Source organism: Triticum dicoccoides, chromosome 7B (genome assembly GCF_002162155.2).
Source record: "Triticum dicoccoides isolate Atlit2015 ecotype Zavitan chromosome 7B, WEW_v2.0, whole genome shotgun sequence".
Taxonomy (NCBI): domain Eukaryota; kingdom Viridiplantae; phylum Streptophyta; class Magnoliopsida; order Poales; family Poaceae; genus Triticum; species Triticum dicoccoides.
In genome coordinates this window covers 439,780,609-439,796,633 of record NC_041393.1, presented here as the reverse complement: position 1 = coordinate 439,796,633, position 16,025 = coordinate 439,780,609, and the positions used below count along the sequence as shown (strand labels likewise).

General features: G+C 47.7%; 1 protein-coding gene and 1 pseudogene across 6 annotated transcripts in view; one reads left to right on the top strand and one right to left on the bottom strand.

Moving 5' to 3' along the window:
- Positions 1 to 12,352, top strand: part of LOC119335787 — a 21,544-nt gene extending 9,192 nt beyond the window's left edge. The window contains exons 4-13 of one of the 6 annotated variants that reach the window (XM_037607860.1): positions 2,286 to 2,365; positions 3,205 to 3,289; positions 4,012 to 4,431; positions 10,820 to 10,927; positions 11,011 to 11,078; positions 11,222 to 11,309; positions 11,394 to 11,465; positions 11,570 to 11,623; positions 11,706 to 11,805; positions 11,906 to 12,352. In XM_037607860.1, coding sequence (XP_037463757.1) covers positions 2,286 to 2,365; positions 3,205 to 3,289; positions 4,012 to 4,431; positions 10,820 to 10,927; positions 11,011 to 11,078; positions 11,222 to 11,309; positions 11,394 to 11,465; positions 11,570 to 11,623; positions 11,706 to 11,795 — 1,065 coding nt within the window. In that variant the 3' untranslated portion in view covers positions 11,796 to 11,805; positions 11,906 to 12,352. Of the gene's footprint in view, positions 1 to 2,285; positions 2,366 to 3,204; positions 3,290 to 4,011; positions 4,432 to 10,819; positions 10,928 to 10,987; positions 11,079 to 11,178; positions 11,310 to 11,393; positions 11,466 to 11,569; positions 11,624 to 11,705; positions 11,806 to 11,905 lie in introns of those variants that run through there. The other 5 variants (XM_037607864.1, XM_037607862.1, XM_037607866.1 and 2 more) reach the window with 5 other exon arrangements.
- A 214-nt stretch (positions 12,353 to 12,566) lies between these two features.
- On the bottom strand, positions 12,567 to 14,390 carry LOC119335786 (annotated as a pseudogene).
- Positions 14,391 to 16,025: the final 1,635 nt, after the last annotated feature.

Below are 16,025 nucleotides of genomic sequence, written 5' to 3'. Positions count from 1 at the left end.
GATCAATGCAGTTCTAGCAACGATACCAAGCTACTTCATGGGCTGCTTACTATGGCCAAAACAGTCTCTACAGCAACTTGAGCGGATCATAAGGGGGTTCCTTTGGCAAGGAAAGAACCAAGCAAAGGGGGGACAGTGTCTTGTGGCATGGGATTATGTGGTTATGCCGCAAAAAAATGGAGGCTTGGGGGTACGGGATCTCGAAGCACACAACAAGGCAATGATATGCAAAGCAATGACTAAGATACTACAATCAAGCAACGTACCGTGCTATCAGTGGTTTGCCTCAACTTATTGTCGCACAGAATTACCACTTACAGCACGTAGTACAGATACTGCGATATGGCGATGCCTCAGATCATCGCTGCAGCTTGTTATTCAGACAACCAACTGTGAGCTCGGGGATGGGAAGACGATATCCTTCTGGTTTGATCATTGGATGGAAACCGGACGACTATCTATGTCCTTTCCGACCCTGTTCACGTTCTCCAGAGCCAGGTACTGCACTGCCGCTTCACAATACGATAATGGCGTTTGGATGATACAGCTACATCCCAACCTATCCTACACCGCCTCGAGGGAGCTGGAAACACTGATGAGCCTCCTGATTGCCATCTCACCCACCCCTAATGCACCGGACATCAGGAAGCCCATGGCGCTGGATAGCAAGCTATCAACAGCATATTTCTATCGGCTACTCACCTTCAGAGGCATAGATTGCCCCTCGGCCCCATACATCTGGGATCATATTATACCCAAACGACATCGGGTATTTCTATGGTTGGCCATCAGGGACAGGCAAAACACTGGGGATAACATGGTGAGGAAGCAATGGACAAGAATTGCAAATCACAACGGGTGTGAAATGTGCCCGGCAGCTGAGACCATGCACCACATTCTACTCAGATGCAAGCTGGCGCACGCTGTTTGGGCCAAGATTGGACTCCTCGACTCGGCCACATCTGCTCAAACTACTGCAGACTTTTAGACCTCGGAGGCAGCAAGGGAAATGTACGGAACACTTTGGCACGTTCTCTTTGCTGCAGGTGCAGTGGCACTTTGGGATGCCAGGAATGCACGAGTGTTCCACAGCGTTTATTGGACAAATGCAAAGGTTACCACGGAAATTTCTCAGCTACTTATGCTATGGAGGTTGAGAGCACCAGAAGGAAACGCAAGGGAGGTCATAAGCTCATGGGCTAATGTCATGATGCAACAGTAGTTTATAGCTCCTGTCTTCTCTTCCTACTTCCCTTTTTTTCTCTTCCTTTTTCTCTTTCACATCCAGGCTTGGCGACGGCCTGCTGCACATTGTGTGCAGCGTTTACGTCGCCTTCATGTAAAACGACTCCGGTCTATCGGGCTACGGCCTGTTTTGAATGCATAAGGTAGAACAAGATCTACCTTTTCTTTCAAAAAAAAAAACATTGCTATAACTTATAAGCACTTCAGCAGGACATTTTGATAATCTTATATAGGAAATGCATTCTTAACAGTTACCCTCTCAATTCTCAACTTTTATATATTCTCCACTTCACCTCTAAAATAGGAACCAATTATTCTACTCACCTGTCTACCAAAACCAGTTCCTCTTGCCACTTTTCACAATGACACCCCCCACCCCCAGCCGCGTGCGCGTCTCTTACCATTGCCACTCTCCACGGTGGGGCATACACATCCCTCTTGCGTGTTGCCGGCTGCCCCTAAACTTCTCCACAGCCCATCTTTCAACACGCCACCACCTACCTCGCCCTCTTTCCTGTTTGTTCCATTTTCAAGGTTGCTATAATGTCGTCATCGCCCCTTTTCCGCTGGCAAGCTCTCCCAAGTGCTCTCATGGCTGTTGTTCTAGTTCGTGTGGAAATCAGTTCTTTTCCCCCTTTCTTTCTATATGTTTGTGTGACGGCCATGTCCTGCGACAGGCTATTTATCCCTCTTCAAGTCCTACAAGGATCTAGTTGTCAGGCTACACTGCCACCATGGATAGATTACCATGTTTGGAGGGTTACTTGGACTAGGTCTGATTCTTGCTGTCATCAATAGTGCTTGTATTTGTAGGAGGCCATTTGGCAGATATGTTATATATGTATATACATATTGAAGTGTATTAATACGCAGGAAACCCGTTCACAATGGGGAACTATGAACAACTATATACATGTCTAATGCCTTCCACCCCTCAAACTCATGGCAGATCAACAACATGAACACAAAGCCTGGAATATTTTTAGTTGGATGCTTTGAATTGCAAATTTCGTTATAGTTTTTAGTTGGATGCCCTTCAGGTGGTTTCTTGTTCGAAGTGCCGGTACCAATATGAACTATTTTCTGGAGACGTTACAAGCATCGAGTCAGAAGAAGTGAGGTTAGTGACTGAAACATGTTTTATTCATCAAGCCGTCTCTTGGATATTTCTGTACCACCGTCATAATGTTGTTTATTACTCCCTCCATCCGTGTCAGAGAAATGGATGTATCTAGACCTATTTTAGTTCTAGATACATCCATTTCTGCGACAAGTAATTCTGGACGGAGGGAGTATAATTTAGTGTCCTTTTAGCCTTTTAGATATGGATTATGATCACTATTTTTCAAAAGCAACTAATAAGAACCTTTGCCAGCAACATCCTTGTAAACATGTATCTTTTTTGCTAACTGGGGGGGTGGGGTGCTGGAACTTTACAGATACCTGATATCTTAATTAGGATTGAATCATAACGAGTCATTTAAAATGTTGAGCTGAATCAGTGATCCGGTTGTGGTCTGACTGATACCTTTTTCATGTCTTTTTGGGGGTGGTATGATGGGCAACTCAATGTTGCGCTAGTAATTGGTTTGCGGGGTGGTTCAATATTGTTCCCACAAATGTTGCTTTCCAGGATGCTGAAATGTTTAGACATCAAACTTAAATGTTTTATAACTACTCATTGTTCTTCGATGCAACTCTATTAACACGGGTGATTTATGGGCCTTCCAATGGTTGTTCATCCTCTGCGTACTCTATAACACGGGTGATTTATGGGCCTTCCAATGGTTGTCCTTCCTCTGCGTACTCCTTTGCATTATGTAAATTGGTTAGTTTCTGTTGTTCTACTGTTATCTCACAATACAAATTTTAGTTCTTCATTTCAGTTTTCCAGCAGTTACTATACTTGATGTCGCTTCTAATATTATTTCTCTAAGGATCTTCTCCTGCCGAACGCAGCATGGATATTTCAGCTTTTGAGAAGGCCTTGCAATTTATAAATGTGATGAAAGATGATCTTCCAGCTGCCGTTCACTCTATCGTGGTAGCTTCCCTTTTCAAAAATGCATATTAGAAATTAGTCTGTTTATATGTTGATGCTATTTACTTTGGACGGAGTTTCACTTTGCTCTTCGTGACACGTGAAAATGCCTTAGGGCCTTGTATATCATGTAAAGGTATATGGTGAACTGAATGGAAGTGGAAGTAGATTTCTTCACATTTTCTGTTAAGATTGACGCAAGAATGTTTTGTATAGAATGTTTGAAATGTAAAGATGAGGAGGCAGTACAAAATTATCAACATGATGCTATGTCAAAAATGACAAACTGGTACCAGGATTTGTTTTAAGCCCCACATCAAACAACATGAACACATCTTGTCATAGTTATGGGAAAATAACCAAACACTTGTCAGTCAAGTCAGCATGACCAAATTTGGTCATAAAGAATTGGCAACTATCAACTCTGTAGTAAACAGTCCATTATGCCACATACCCAATGTTGCCCAATTCTTTTCAAGAACAAATGTTGCCCAATTCTTTTCAAGAACAAATGTTGCCCAATTCTTAAGTGCTGCTAAATTCGACTGTCAAGATCTAACTGCCATTTCTCATTGAATATTGATTGGCGTACAGAATTTTGTGGGCAGCATGCTGGGGCTTCAGCTCAGCCTTTCATGGATGATATCATCTTATTTTACAATCTATGCACAATACTGTTAACAGTTTCTGATTACTGATATGTTTATCTGTCATTTGTGTTGCAGATCCGGACACCCTCAGGAACAGCCCGCACACATAGATTTGCTACCAGGACTGTTGAACTGCCTGCTCAAGGAGGAGAAAGAGTGACCATTTCCTTGGCTGCCCCAGCCAATGCTTATCGTCAGATGGGTCCCCTCAAGATTGCGGCACGCTCAAAAGGGTTTAGTCCAGGAGAACCCATGTGCCTCACTAACCATGTCAGTGGAGAGATCTCAAAGTTGCTAAGAGTGCCATCAAAGAATGCGGGACCATTGTTTCTTAGTCCTTATCTAGTTGTCGGTGCTGTTGCTTTGCTTGCTTCTGGAGATGCTGTTTCTGCATTCATTGATCCAAGTCTCCCTAGACTAATTACAGCAACTGTCATTGCATCGGCTGCTGTAGGAACAACACTAAATCAAGTGATCCTGCCAGAGACACGAAAGGTATGTTTGATTTCCATGTAACAAAAACATCTAGGATGTTTCTTTTGTCATGAATATGCAACTTGTATTACTAGGAGGCCAAAGCCATCATATATATGTACAAGAGGATGCCAAAAGGCTAGAATACAAAAGGCCAAAGGCCATCACCAATATAACTCTAACACCCCCCCTCAAACTCATGGTGGATCTACAACACTGAGTTTGGAGAGGTGAAATCTATGTTGCGCTCTAGTCTGGGCCTTCGTGAAGAAGTCCGCTAATTGTAACTCGGAGGGCACATACTGAAGAGCAACAACATGATCCTGCACAGCAGCACGCACATAAAAAGCATCAACTCCAATATGCTTGGTAAGCTCATGCTTTACGGGGTCCCGCGCAATACTGATAGCGCCTGTACTGTCGGACAAGAGGGTGATAGGTGTAGTAACAGAAACACCAAAATCCTCCAGTAACCATCGTAGCCAAGTCACCTCTGCCGTCAGAAGAGCCATAGCTCTCAATTCGGCCTCTGCACTCGAACGGGACACTGCAATCTGTTTCTTTGTCTTCTAGGCAATGAGAGAACCACCAAGAAAAACACAGTAAGCAGAAAGTGAACGGCGATCCGAAGGATCACTAGCCCACGTAGCATCTGAATAGGCTTGGAACTGGAACGGGGAAAAAACAGACGATGAGAGATCGTGCCACGAAGATATCGTAGAACACGAAGAAGGTGACTATAGTGAACTGAAGTGGGAGCGGAAACAAACTGACTCAGAATATGGACAGGATAGGAGATATCTGGACGAGTTACAGCAAGATAGACAAGGCTCCCAACAAGATGACGATAACGCGGTGGATCAGACAAGAGTTCACCATCAGAAGCGCGAAGGTTAACATTGAGCTCCATAGGAGTCTCAACAGTGCGCTCGTCACTAAGAGCCGCACGAGTAAGAAGATCCTGGACATACTTTTCTTGGGAAATAAAAAAGCCATCAGAGGTGGAGGAAACCTCAATCCCAAGAAAGTAACGCAGAGGACCAAGATCAGACATAAGAAACTGCTCACTGAGACGAGCCTTGACAAAGACAATGTACTCAGAATCATCACCAGTGATGATCATGTCATCAACATATAGAAGAAGAGTACGACCACGAGAAGAAAGATGGACAAACAACGCTGGATCATGAGCACTTGGCGAGAAACCAGCTGCAGTGACCACAAAGGCAAAACGCTCAAACCAAGCACGGGGGGCTTGCTTAAGGCCATAGAGAGAGCGACGAAGGCGGCAAACCATGCCATCAGGGACTGAATACCCAGGTGGTGGCTGCATATAAACTTCCTCACGCAACACACCATTAAGAAAGGCATTTTTAACATCAAGCTGAGACATGGACCAGTGGCGAACAGAGGCCACGGCGAGAAGTGTGCGGACAGTGGTCATATGGGCCACAGGAGCAAAAGTCTCATCATAATCATGACCATGCTCCTGCTGAAAGCCACGAGCTACGAGACGAGCTTTATAACGCTCAAGAGAACCATCAGAGCGAGTCTTAATCTTATAGACCCACTTGCAAGTGATAGGACGAACATGGGGAGGAAGAGAAACTAGATCCCATGTGCCGTTACGCTCAAGGGCAGCAATCTCCTCTGCCATGGCAAACTGCCATTCAGGATGAATAACAGCATCTCGATAAGAAGTCGGCTCAACAATGGTCGAAAGACCATAGCGAGAAGGAGAATATCGGTCAGGGGGCGGACAAGGCCGAGAACGAAGACCATAAGTCAGTTGAGAGGAGGAAGACGACACACCAGAAGTAGTGGGCACATCAGTAGACTCATCCACAACACGTCGACGACGAGTGTAATGGAAAGGAAAGGAGGGGAGTGGTGGAATCACTAGAGGTGGAGAAGAGGAAGGTATCGGTGATGAAGGTGGAGAAGAGAAAGGTATCAGTGATGATGGTGGAGAGTCATGCGATGAGGGAGGAGAAGAAACCATAGGAGAAGACAGTGTCGGATCTGTAACAGCGGGACGAGGAGTAGGAATATTGGGCACAAAGGGAGGTGTATCCGGAAACGTAAGAAAAGAGATGTCCTCTGTGGAAAAGGCCGAGGAGGATGGACGTGGGTAGAAGGGACGAGACTCATCAAAGGTGACATCCCTGGAAATACGCATCCGACGACCGACAGGATCCCAACACCGATAGCCCTTATGCTCATCACTGTATCCGAGAAAGACACACTCAACAGACTGAGCGGTCAGTTTGGTGCGTTCACGAGGAGCAAGTAAAACATAGCAAACACAACCAAACAAACGAAGCGCCGAATAATCTGGAGAACGACCAGAAAGACGCTCAAGAGGAATACCACCCTGTAGAGCAGCAGATGGCTGAATGTTGATGAGATAGATGGAAGTGGTAACAGCCTCAGCCCAAAAGTGAGGCGGAAGAGAGGCGGCGATCATCATCGCACGCGCCGTCTCAAGAAGGTGACGATGCTTGCGCTCAGCCACACCATTCTGAGCATGAGCACCAGGACAAGAGAACTGAGCAAGAGTACCCTGCTCAGCAAGGAATCCTCGCAACGCATGGGAGATATACTCACCAGCTGAATCTGCACGAAAAACACGAATAGAAGTGGAAAACTGGGTATGAACCATGGCAGCAAATTTTTTGTATATAGACAAGACCTCACTACGAGAAGACATAAAGTAGATCCAAGTGTACCGGGAAAAATCATCTATAAAGATAATGTAGTAGCGATGACCTCCTTTCGAAGCGAAGGGAGCCGGACCCCAAACATCAGAGTGAATGAGGTCAAAGGGGCGTTCGGACACTGACTCACTATGAGGATAGGGTAGTTGAATCTGCTTACCAAGCCTACAACCCATACAATCCAACGAAGCGTTACCGGAGACAGACCCCAGAACACCACGATGAACCAAAGACGAGAGATGAGAACCGCATAAATGGCCAAGACGATGATGCCACTGCTGAAAAGAGCTGGTAGTTGCAGCAACAGGGGTGGTGAGACTGGCGGCGATGGCAGCGGAGGGAAGACGAAGCCAGTCAAGCTCCCAGAGACCATCAGAGCGTCGAGGGCCAGCACCAAGCAGAGCGCCCGTGCGACGATCCTGAACAGAACATGAATCAAAGTCGAGAATGACCCTACAACTAGAATCAACAATCTGACCACCGGATATGAGCTGCATGGTAAGTCGAGGAACATGAGCTATAGAGGGAACATGAAATGAAGAAGTGCTAAGAGTGCCTCGACTAGCTACGGGGAGGGGAGTGCCGTCAGCCGTAAGAACACGAACATGAGACTCGACAGGTCGAATGGAGGTCAAAGTGGAAGAATCATAAGTCATATGAAAAGATGCTCCAGTATCAAGAATCCATGGGGATGTACCTGAATGGGTAGAAGGTGGTTTCTCGGTGCCAGAAGGGTCAGTCACAGAACCTGCAGAACCTGTCGGTGACGAATCCCAAGCAGCAAGGAGGCATCGCAACTGTGCAATCTCACGCGCAGACAGGGACGGTGCGAAAGAGGTCGAGGTAGAAACACCTGCCGACGATGAGCAGTCGCCACTACTCGTGAAAGCCGTGTGTAGAGTCGACGAAGAGCGGTCACTGGCGCGCGCGAAAGCCGCGAGAGGAGCCAAAGTAGAGCGGTCACCGGCGCGCGGAAGCCGCGAGAGGAGTCGACGTAGAGCGGTCACCGCCACGCGCGGAAGCCGCGAAAGGAGTCGACGTGGAGCGGTCACTGCCGCGGGTGGAAACCGCAAGAGGAGTCGATGTAGAGCGGTCACCCACGCGCGCGGAAGCCGCAAGAGGAGTCGACGTAGAGCGTCCACCGCCGCGGGCAGAAGTCGCGACAGGAGTCGATGTAGAGCGATCACCGCCGCGGGCGAAAGCCACGACAGGAGTCGACGTAGAGCGGTCACCGCCGCGGGCGAAAGCCGCGAGAGGAGTCGACGAATGGCGACCCGCAAAGCATGCTGAAGACGCCATGGAGAGCAACGTCGAACATGGACGTGCACCGAGCACCGAGCGACGACGTATACGTGAAACTGGATCAGTATAAGGAACCTCGTCGAAAATCACCGGACAGCAAGGATGAGAGACCCGCCGTGACATCAAGCCGAACAATCCTCAAACCAACAGAAGCAGCCAACAGCCGAGCAAGCTGAGGACCCGCGGCAGGCAGCCGGCGGTGACTGAGACCGGGCGGACCAGGCAGCCGGCGGCGACGGTGACCGGGCAAAGCAGGAGAGCAGCCGGCGGCGGGAGGCCCGCGCGAAACAGGGCGACGACCTGCTGGGGCGGGACGCGTCGTGGCAGAGACGGCCGGCTGGATTGCGGCGCTGACCAGGCGAAGAAGAACTGGAGGTGAGGCGAGCTGAGATGACCTCCTCGAGCAGTGGATCGAAGCAGCCTGCAGGGACCCAGGCGTTTGACCAACGCGCTAGTCAGATCAACCGGAAGAAAGCAGCGGCAGCAGAGTGGGCAAGCGGACAGGGCTGGCGGCCGGCGGCGGCAGCAGTAGACGACCGGCGGGGAGCAACGGCTTGGGCGGAATCCGGGCGGGAACAGAGATGCTGCTCCCACTAGTCCTTGTCCAGATCGAATCCGATCTCTCGCAGACGACGATGGAGTCAGATCGAAATCGATCTCTCGCAGATCAGGTAGAGACGTAGAGCAGCGGCAGCAGAGAAACAACACGCAAGGGAATGCGGCAGCCAAGCACAGCAGCGGACGGGGTCGAGCAGCGCAGCCGGAAAAGAGGAACACGGTGGCGCGATTGGACTGAGCACGAGTTGCGGCGTGCGAAGAAAAAAGAACCTAAAGCTCTAATACCATGTAATGAATATGCAACTTGTATTACTAGGAGGCCAAAGCCATCATATATATGTACAAGAGGATGCCAAAAGGCTAGAATACAAAAGGCCAAAGGCCATCACCAATATAACTCTAACATCTTTCATTAAAAAAATGAAACAAAGTGCAGACAATCTGAGCAGGTAGGTAAAGATCTAGTCATGTACAACAACAACACCAGAGCCTGTAGTCCCAAACAAGTTGGGGTAGGCTAGAGGTGAAACCCATAAGATCTCGCAACCAACTCATGGTCCTAGCACATGAATAGCAAGCTACCACGCATCTTTGTCCATGACTAGTTCTTTGGTGATACTCTAGTCCTTCAGATCTCTCTTTATGGACTCCTCCATGTCAAGTTCGGTCTGTCCCGACCTCTCTTGACATTATCAGCACGCTTTAGCCGTCCGCTTGCACTGGAGCTTTTGGAGGCCTGTGCTAGGAATTTGTGTTTCTCCAAGGCCCAAACCATTTCAAACGATGTTGGACAAGCTTCTCCTCAATCGGTGCTCCCCAACTCTATCTCGTATATCATCATTACGGACTGGGTCCTTCCTTGTGTGGCCACACATCCATGTCAACATGCACATCTCCGCCACACCTAACCGTTGAACATGTTGCCTTTTAGTCGGCCAACACTCAGCGCCATACAACATTGCGGGTCGAATAGCCGTCCTATAGAACTTGCCTTTTAGTTTTAGTGGCAATCTCTTGTCACAGAGAATGCCAGAAGCTTGGCACCACTTCATCCATCCGGCTTTGATTCGATGGTTCACGTCTTCATCGATGTCCCCATACTTCTGCAGCATTGACCCCAAATATCCAAAGGTGTCCTTCTGAGGCACCACCTGCCCATCAAGGCTAACCTCCTCCTCCTCTCGTGGCTAGTAGTACTGAAACTGCACCTCTATACTCGGTTTTTGTTCTACTAAGTCTAAAACCTTTCGATTCCAAGGTTTGTCTCCATAGCTCTTAACTTCCTATTGACCCCGTCCGACTATCATCAACTAGCACCACATCATCCGCAAAGAACATACACCAGGGGATATCTCCCTGTATATCCCTTGTGACCTCATCCATCACCAAAGCAAAAAGATAAGGGCTCAAAGCTGACCCTTGGTGCAGTCCTATTTTAATCGGGAAGTCATCAGTGTCGCCATCACTTGTTTGAACACTTGTGTACTTTGCTGGGACTTTGTGTTTCTCCAATCCACAGAACATTCCGCTGTATCTAGTCATGTATCATCGATAAATTTGTTTACTATTAATATTAGGCCGATCCATCTAGCTTTGTTGATGGGTTAGCTCCACTTGATCTTGCCAGTGCTTGTTGGCAATACTACCCATTTCGTTAGCATTTTTTATGGCAATGATAATTCTAATTATGTTCTCAACCATACTATCAAGTTCAAATTCTTTTTGGTGTTGAGTAATGTTTTTTGGAGGTAATCGTAGTGACTATAGTCTCGAATTAGAAACTGTGGTTTGTATTATCTATTTTGCATGATTTAACTCTTATGTTTGTCCAGCTTCCACAAAAGGCGGTAGACATAGTTGCCGTACAGCAGAAACTCTTATCTCAATATGACATGCTTCAAAGTCGTCTTAAGGATCTGAAACGGCTTGTTGAAAAAGAGGTTTGTCTGTTTAATCTCTGAAACCAGTAAATCTTCTGCTAAACGTAAAGTTTTGAAAAGTGTCCAGAATTATTCCATCGAAGGTGTGGATGCTTGCAAGAATGTGTCAGTTGGAGAACAAGATATTAGCAGTAGGCGAACCATCATATCGGTAATTTTTACAGAAGTTGCATGTTCTTGTATCATACTGGTTTAATTTACTTACTTAAAAAAGCACTGTTTTATTACAATAGTTCCATGTTCTACTGCAGTGTTTTATGAAGAGAATTGAGCATTGTACAAACTAATTTGCAGTGCTCGACGTGGTAGAGTGAAGAGGGTACGGAAAAGCTTGGAAACTACGCTGTTGGCAAAGATTGAGCTGATGGAAAGTTACGCAAAAGTAATACAAGAGACTGTAAATATAAATCTGTATACATTTCACATGTAATCTAGCTGAAATAAAATGTTGAATATGGCATTTCAGTTATGTTCTATGATTGAAATTGAAGTTGAAATGGACTCTGACGTTATCGTTGCTGAAGCAGCAACCGGTGCAGTAAGTTCCTATCAATGCATACAGTATATACTACCTAACGTACATTGTTTTTGTTTTTCTAATTACTTCCGGGCAGATAACTAATAATGAGTGTTACAATTCAGGAAAGAATATCAGAACAAATTGAACAGTTGATGGAGATTGACAGTCTTGAAGAGGTGGAAAACCTTCTGCCCGAAATTTCTATCGAGCATAACATCGTTTACGAGGAACTAACATTTGCTTCTATAACCATTTCAGCAATGGCGTATACAAGCTGAGGCTAATGATGAAGCAGAAAGGCTTCTTGGTTCAGATTCTTCAGAAGCATTGTCTGCTGAGCGTGTATGATGAAATTTTGGTAATATGGAAGAGCATTAATTTGTTTCCCATTTTCCATATATCTCAGTTCAATATACATGTTTTACTTTCAAACTGAGAACAAAACCATACTCCACTAGGCTGGGCACAGTGACTTGTGAAGACGATGATTCCGATACAGAAGACAAATTTATTGCTGTGTAGAACCATGTATTCCCCCATAACATCGAAGTGAATATTGCAAAGAACTGAGATCTCTAGCACACACTTGACAGTACAGATCACGACAAGCTTATGGATGGAAGCAAATGAAAGATGTTTATACAGAGACAAAAGAATGTCAAAACCCTGAAGAGTCATGAGATGCTCGAGGCAGTTCAAGGACTGTGGTTTGGTTTTGTTAGTTGCTTTAGCATGCTCCTTGGAGTTGGCAAAAGAATCTGATGCTGGCTTCTAAATGGCTTCGTGTAACTTTTATAATTGTTGTGTTGAACGGTGGGACTGTAACTGTACATAAGTGCGTAAATTGAATTGCAACACATTTTTGTCATGCCTATAGATAATTGCAGATCCTCTAAATTGATGTTTGCAGAGCATCCGTGTCTGTACAGGAGATATTGGTGTGCACGTGCTATCTGACAAGAAAAAACAAGACTCATGCGATGAAGGCAAGAGCACGAGCAATAGCATTTCCAGTGGCAGAATAAAAAGTGGCCCTCAACTGAATAAGGAAAATCCCCTCCTGGACACGGGTTTGTGATGCTTTGTACAATCAAAAGGGGGTATTCACAGCAAAGACAACTAAATCATCCTCTCTTTGCTGCTGGCTATAATTGGTCTCAGTAATGTGTTGCCAGTGATGACCTTTGTTGTTGCAACCACGAAGTCATAGCCCATTCCTTCCTGTGCACCAAGAAATCGAAGCGCAGCAATCTCAGCAAATGTTACGCCACCAACAAACACAACCAGAACAACGGAGCGACGGCCAACCCTGTCGGCATTCTGTTGTGCCCCGGCTGGTAGTAGTTCTGATGAACCACTAATGGTTGAGAGATCTCTTCTCAAGTCCAGATGAGGGCCTGGCAATAATTTCAACACTTCTTCAATAGATCGCCATCCAGACTTCACCCCATGCTGAACAAGACGGACACTAAGAGGTGCGTATCCAGCAAAGACGTATGATATATCATCAGGGGAATCAGGATCCTTTATATCAACTATAAGCTGGAGAGCTCTCCTAATAACAGCCCAATTACTCCTCGATTCCCGCCTTTTAACAAGGCCAGCTTTCTCCAGATTGTATAACAAGGGCATGTGTTCAAAGCCATAGCTGTGCAGTATCTCCCGCCTAAGGTAGTCGAAACTCTTCTTCGGCAGCCCAGCATTTGTAAGGGAAAACAACACCAGAAGGCGAAGTACGGTTTCAATAGGCTCTTGCTTCTGTATGATCTCCTCAATGTACTTGTAACAAGTTTCATAGTCCCGCGCCTCCAGTATTTTCTGCTCAATCTCTACTCGGGCATGAAACGAGGGTTTTCCAGCAAAGGATTGCAGATGGTGCGCCAAATTAACATGCCTGGTTATCTCCGGTAGCGAGTGTAACCTCTTCACAAAATCCTTGAGCTCAGAAACCGACTGCGTATTCGTGGATTTCACTTGCGCGTAATCTTGCTGAATAGACGTTGCCTTTTGGTGGACGACCCGAAGCACAACATGGAAGTTGAGGTCTCGAATCTCCCTGTACAACTTACGCTCGAATTGAGCGGAACCTTGACCTTTTTCCCATCTTGTTGGGCGCCCATGATGCCGGCGTCAACTTGCACGGATCCGTCATGAATTTCCAGCATCTCGTCTAATAGACCTTCATACGTCAGCTGAGAGCACATTGGTGTCACCATATCCACCTCTCGATCTAGCAAGATAACGGTCTCTATCTCCGGAATCCCCATGTCATCCATGTCGACAGGGTCTTGGAGATGCATATGGTTGAGCAGCTGGGCAGCTTTGGTTGATGCCACACCCTTGGCTCTAACATTGGGGATGACTCCAAAGGCAAGCTCTAGCCTATGGATAGCTTCTGCAACGTGCCAGGCAGAGGTCGCCGTATCCCCTTCAATAAGGTGACATTCCTGCGAGGAATAGTCATCATCACCAAGCTCAAAAGAAATGACATCCTCATCCAAAGGAACCAGGTACAAGGGATATTCTCCGATTATTGCCAACTTTTGATGAACTTTCTCTTCCTCCAGAATCATCTCACAGGCAACTACACGACGTGGCACAAAATAGAGGTGGTATTCCCTCTTGAGCCCCTTGGATTCGTCGTTCTTGATTTGATTTGCCACGAATTTCATCAGGCTGAGCTGGGACCGAACAATGTACACACACCACCTTGGGGCACTCAGTCTGCAGAGGGTCAGCGGAGAGGATACGCAGCTCCGTGACATGTTCCTTTAGCGCCGAGGTGTGCAGGATCAGCGAGAGGGTGCCCGCAAGCTTCGGATCGATGACCAGACACTTCTCCCCCCTGACGCTCATGATTATGCTGACAAGTTCCTTCTGTGACTGCTCCCTGAGGGCAGTGAGATTGAGCGGCGCGTTATCGAGGTTCGGGATCTGTGCCATTTGGCCCACACGATCGACGCCTTGCGGTTTGGGCGTCGCGTCGGAATGCTGCTGGTGACTCGGGTGTCAATGGCGTCGGCGTGGGGTGGGCTTCGATCTCCTAGTGATGAGGTCGCTGCTCCTGGCTGGCGGCGGGACTCGGGCGTGAAGCCGTGAACGGGATGGGGTCCGGCGGGGATGGGGCTTGGATGGCCGGATCTGCTGGCGGAGGAGTGGACTCGGGCGTGGCGGCGCTGAGCCTTGCGTAGGGTTATTACGAGAGGGAGAGGGGTGGTGTGGGCGTGTGGGTAGCTATATAAGAGTTCGGTTATCGGAATCCGTCGCCGCAACGTACCCGGTGAGAAGGATAGGTTTTAGTTCCTCGCGGTTACGGTTACATACGCGGGCGGCGATCGATCCGGCCATCAAGAGGTTGATGGCAGAGATAAGGGAGGAGAACGCGAGGGCCGGGGAGGGTGAGAGGCTGAAGATGCTGCACGAGGAGGCGGCTCACCCGAGGAGCAACTCCGCCATGGACCCGGGGGACGCGAGGAGGAAGGCAATCGAAGCGGAGGAGATGAGAGACAGGACGGCGGTGGAAGCTGCAGGCGAGGAGGACTACGAGGCCGACATGGCTGCCAAGTTCCCGCCATCGGTGGGAGGAACGATGGTCCTGCTATTTCGGCTCTGTTTTTTTGAAACAAGGCAAAAAATTTGCCATTTCATTGATTAAGAAGAAGATTTAGACAGGCCACGAAGTGGCAAGAAATAAAATCTACTCTCGCGGCATTACAACACTCAAATGCTTGGCGCCCGCCAACGCCCAAAGCAACAACTCCTCTTTTATCTTACTAATGACGACCGTCGTAGGTGCGACGGTGTTGCGGAAAACTCTAGCATTGCGCTCCATTCAAATTTCCCAGGAGATTAGCATCATTAGTGAGGCGAGCGTCTTGGGGGATTCAGAACGAAGATATACGTTTCCATTCCACCATTCCCACACCGAGCTCCTCGCTGACTGTAACGCCCCGAATTCGATGCGCCAGGTGTCTGCCAGTTATTCGCCGTCGTTGCCATGTCATTTGCTTATGTGTTACATTTTATCATGTCATCATGTGCATTTCATTTTGCTTACGTGTTCGTCTCATGCATCCGAGCATTTTCCCCGTTGTCCGTTTTGCAATCCGGCGCTCCTATGCCCTCCGGCGTCCCCCTCTTCTCTTTTTTCGTGAGTGGGTGTTAAACTTTCTCGGAATGGACCGAGGCTTGCCAAGTGGCCTTGGTATAGCATCGGTAGACCGCCTGTCAAGTTTCGTGCCATTTGGAGGTCGTTTGGTACTCCAACGGTTAACCGGGTAACCGTAAAACCCCCTTTCTCTTTGCAGCCCAACACCCTTTCAAACTGGCTCAAAACCCACCTAACTCCCCTCCGTGCTCTCGGTCGTTCGATCACGATCGCGTGGCCGAAAACCGCTCCTCATTTGAACTCTCCTAACTCCCTCTACCTATAAAACTAGCCCCTCCCCCGAAATTCGCGGATCAAATCCCCCCGAAACCCTAGTTTTCCCCTCCGCGCCGTGCCGGACATATCCGTCCCGAGCCGGACATGTCCGTCGCCGCTCCCCAGCCAATCGCAGCCCGACACGTGGCCTCCCG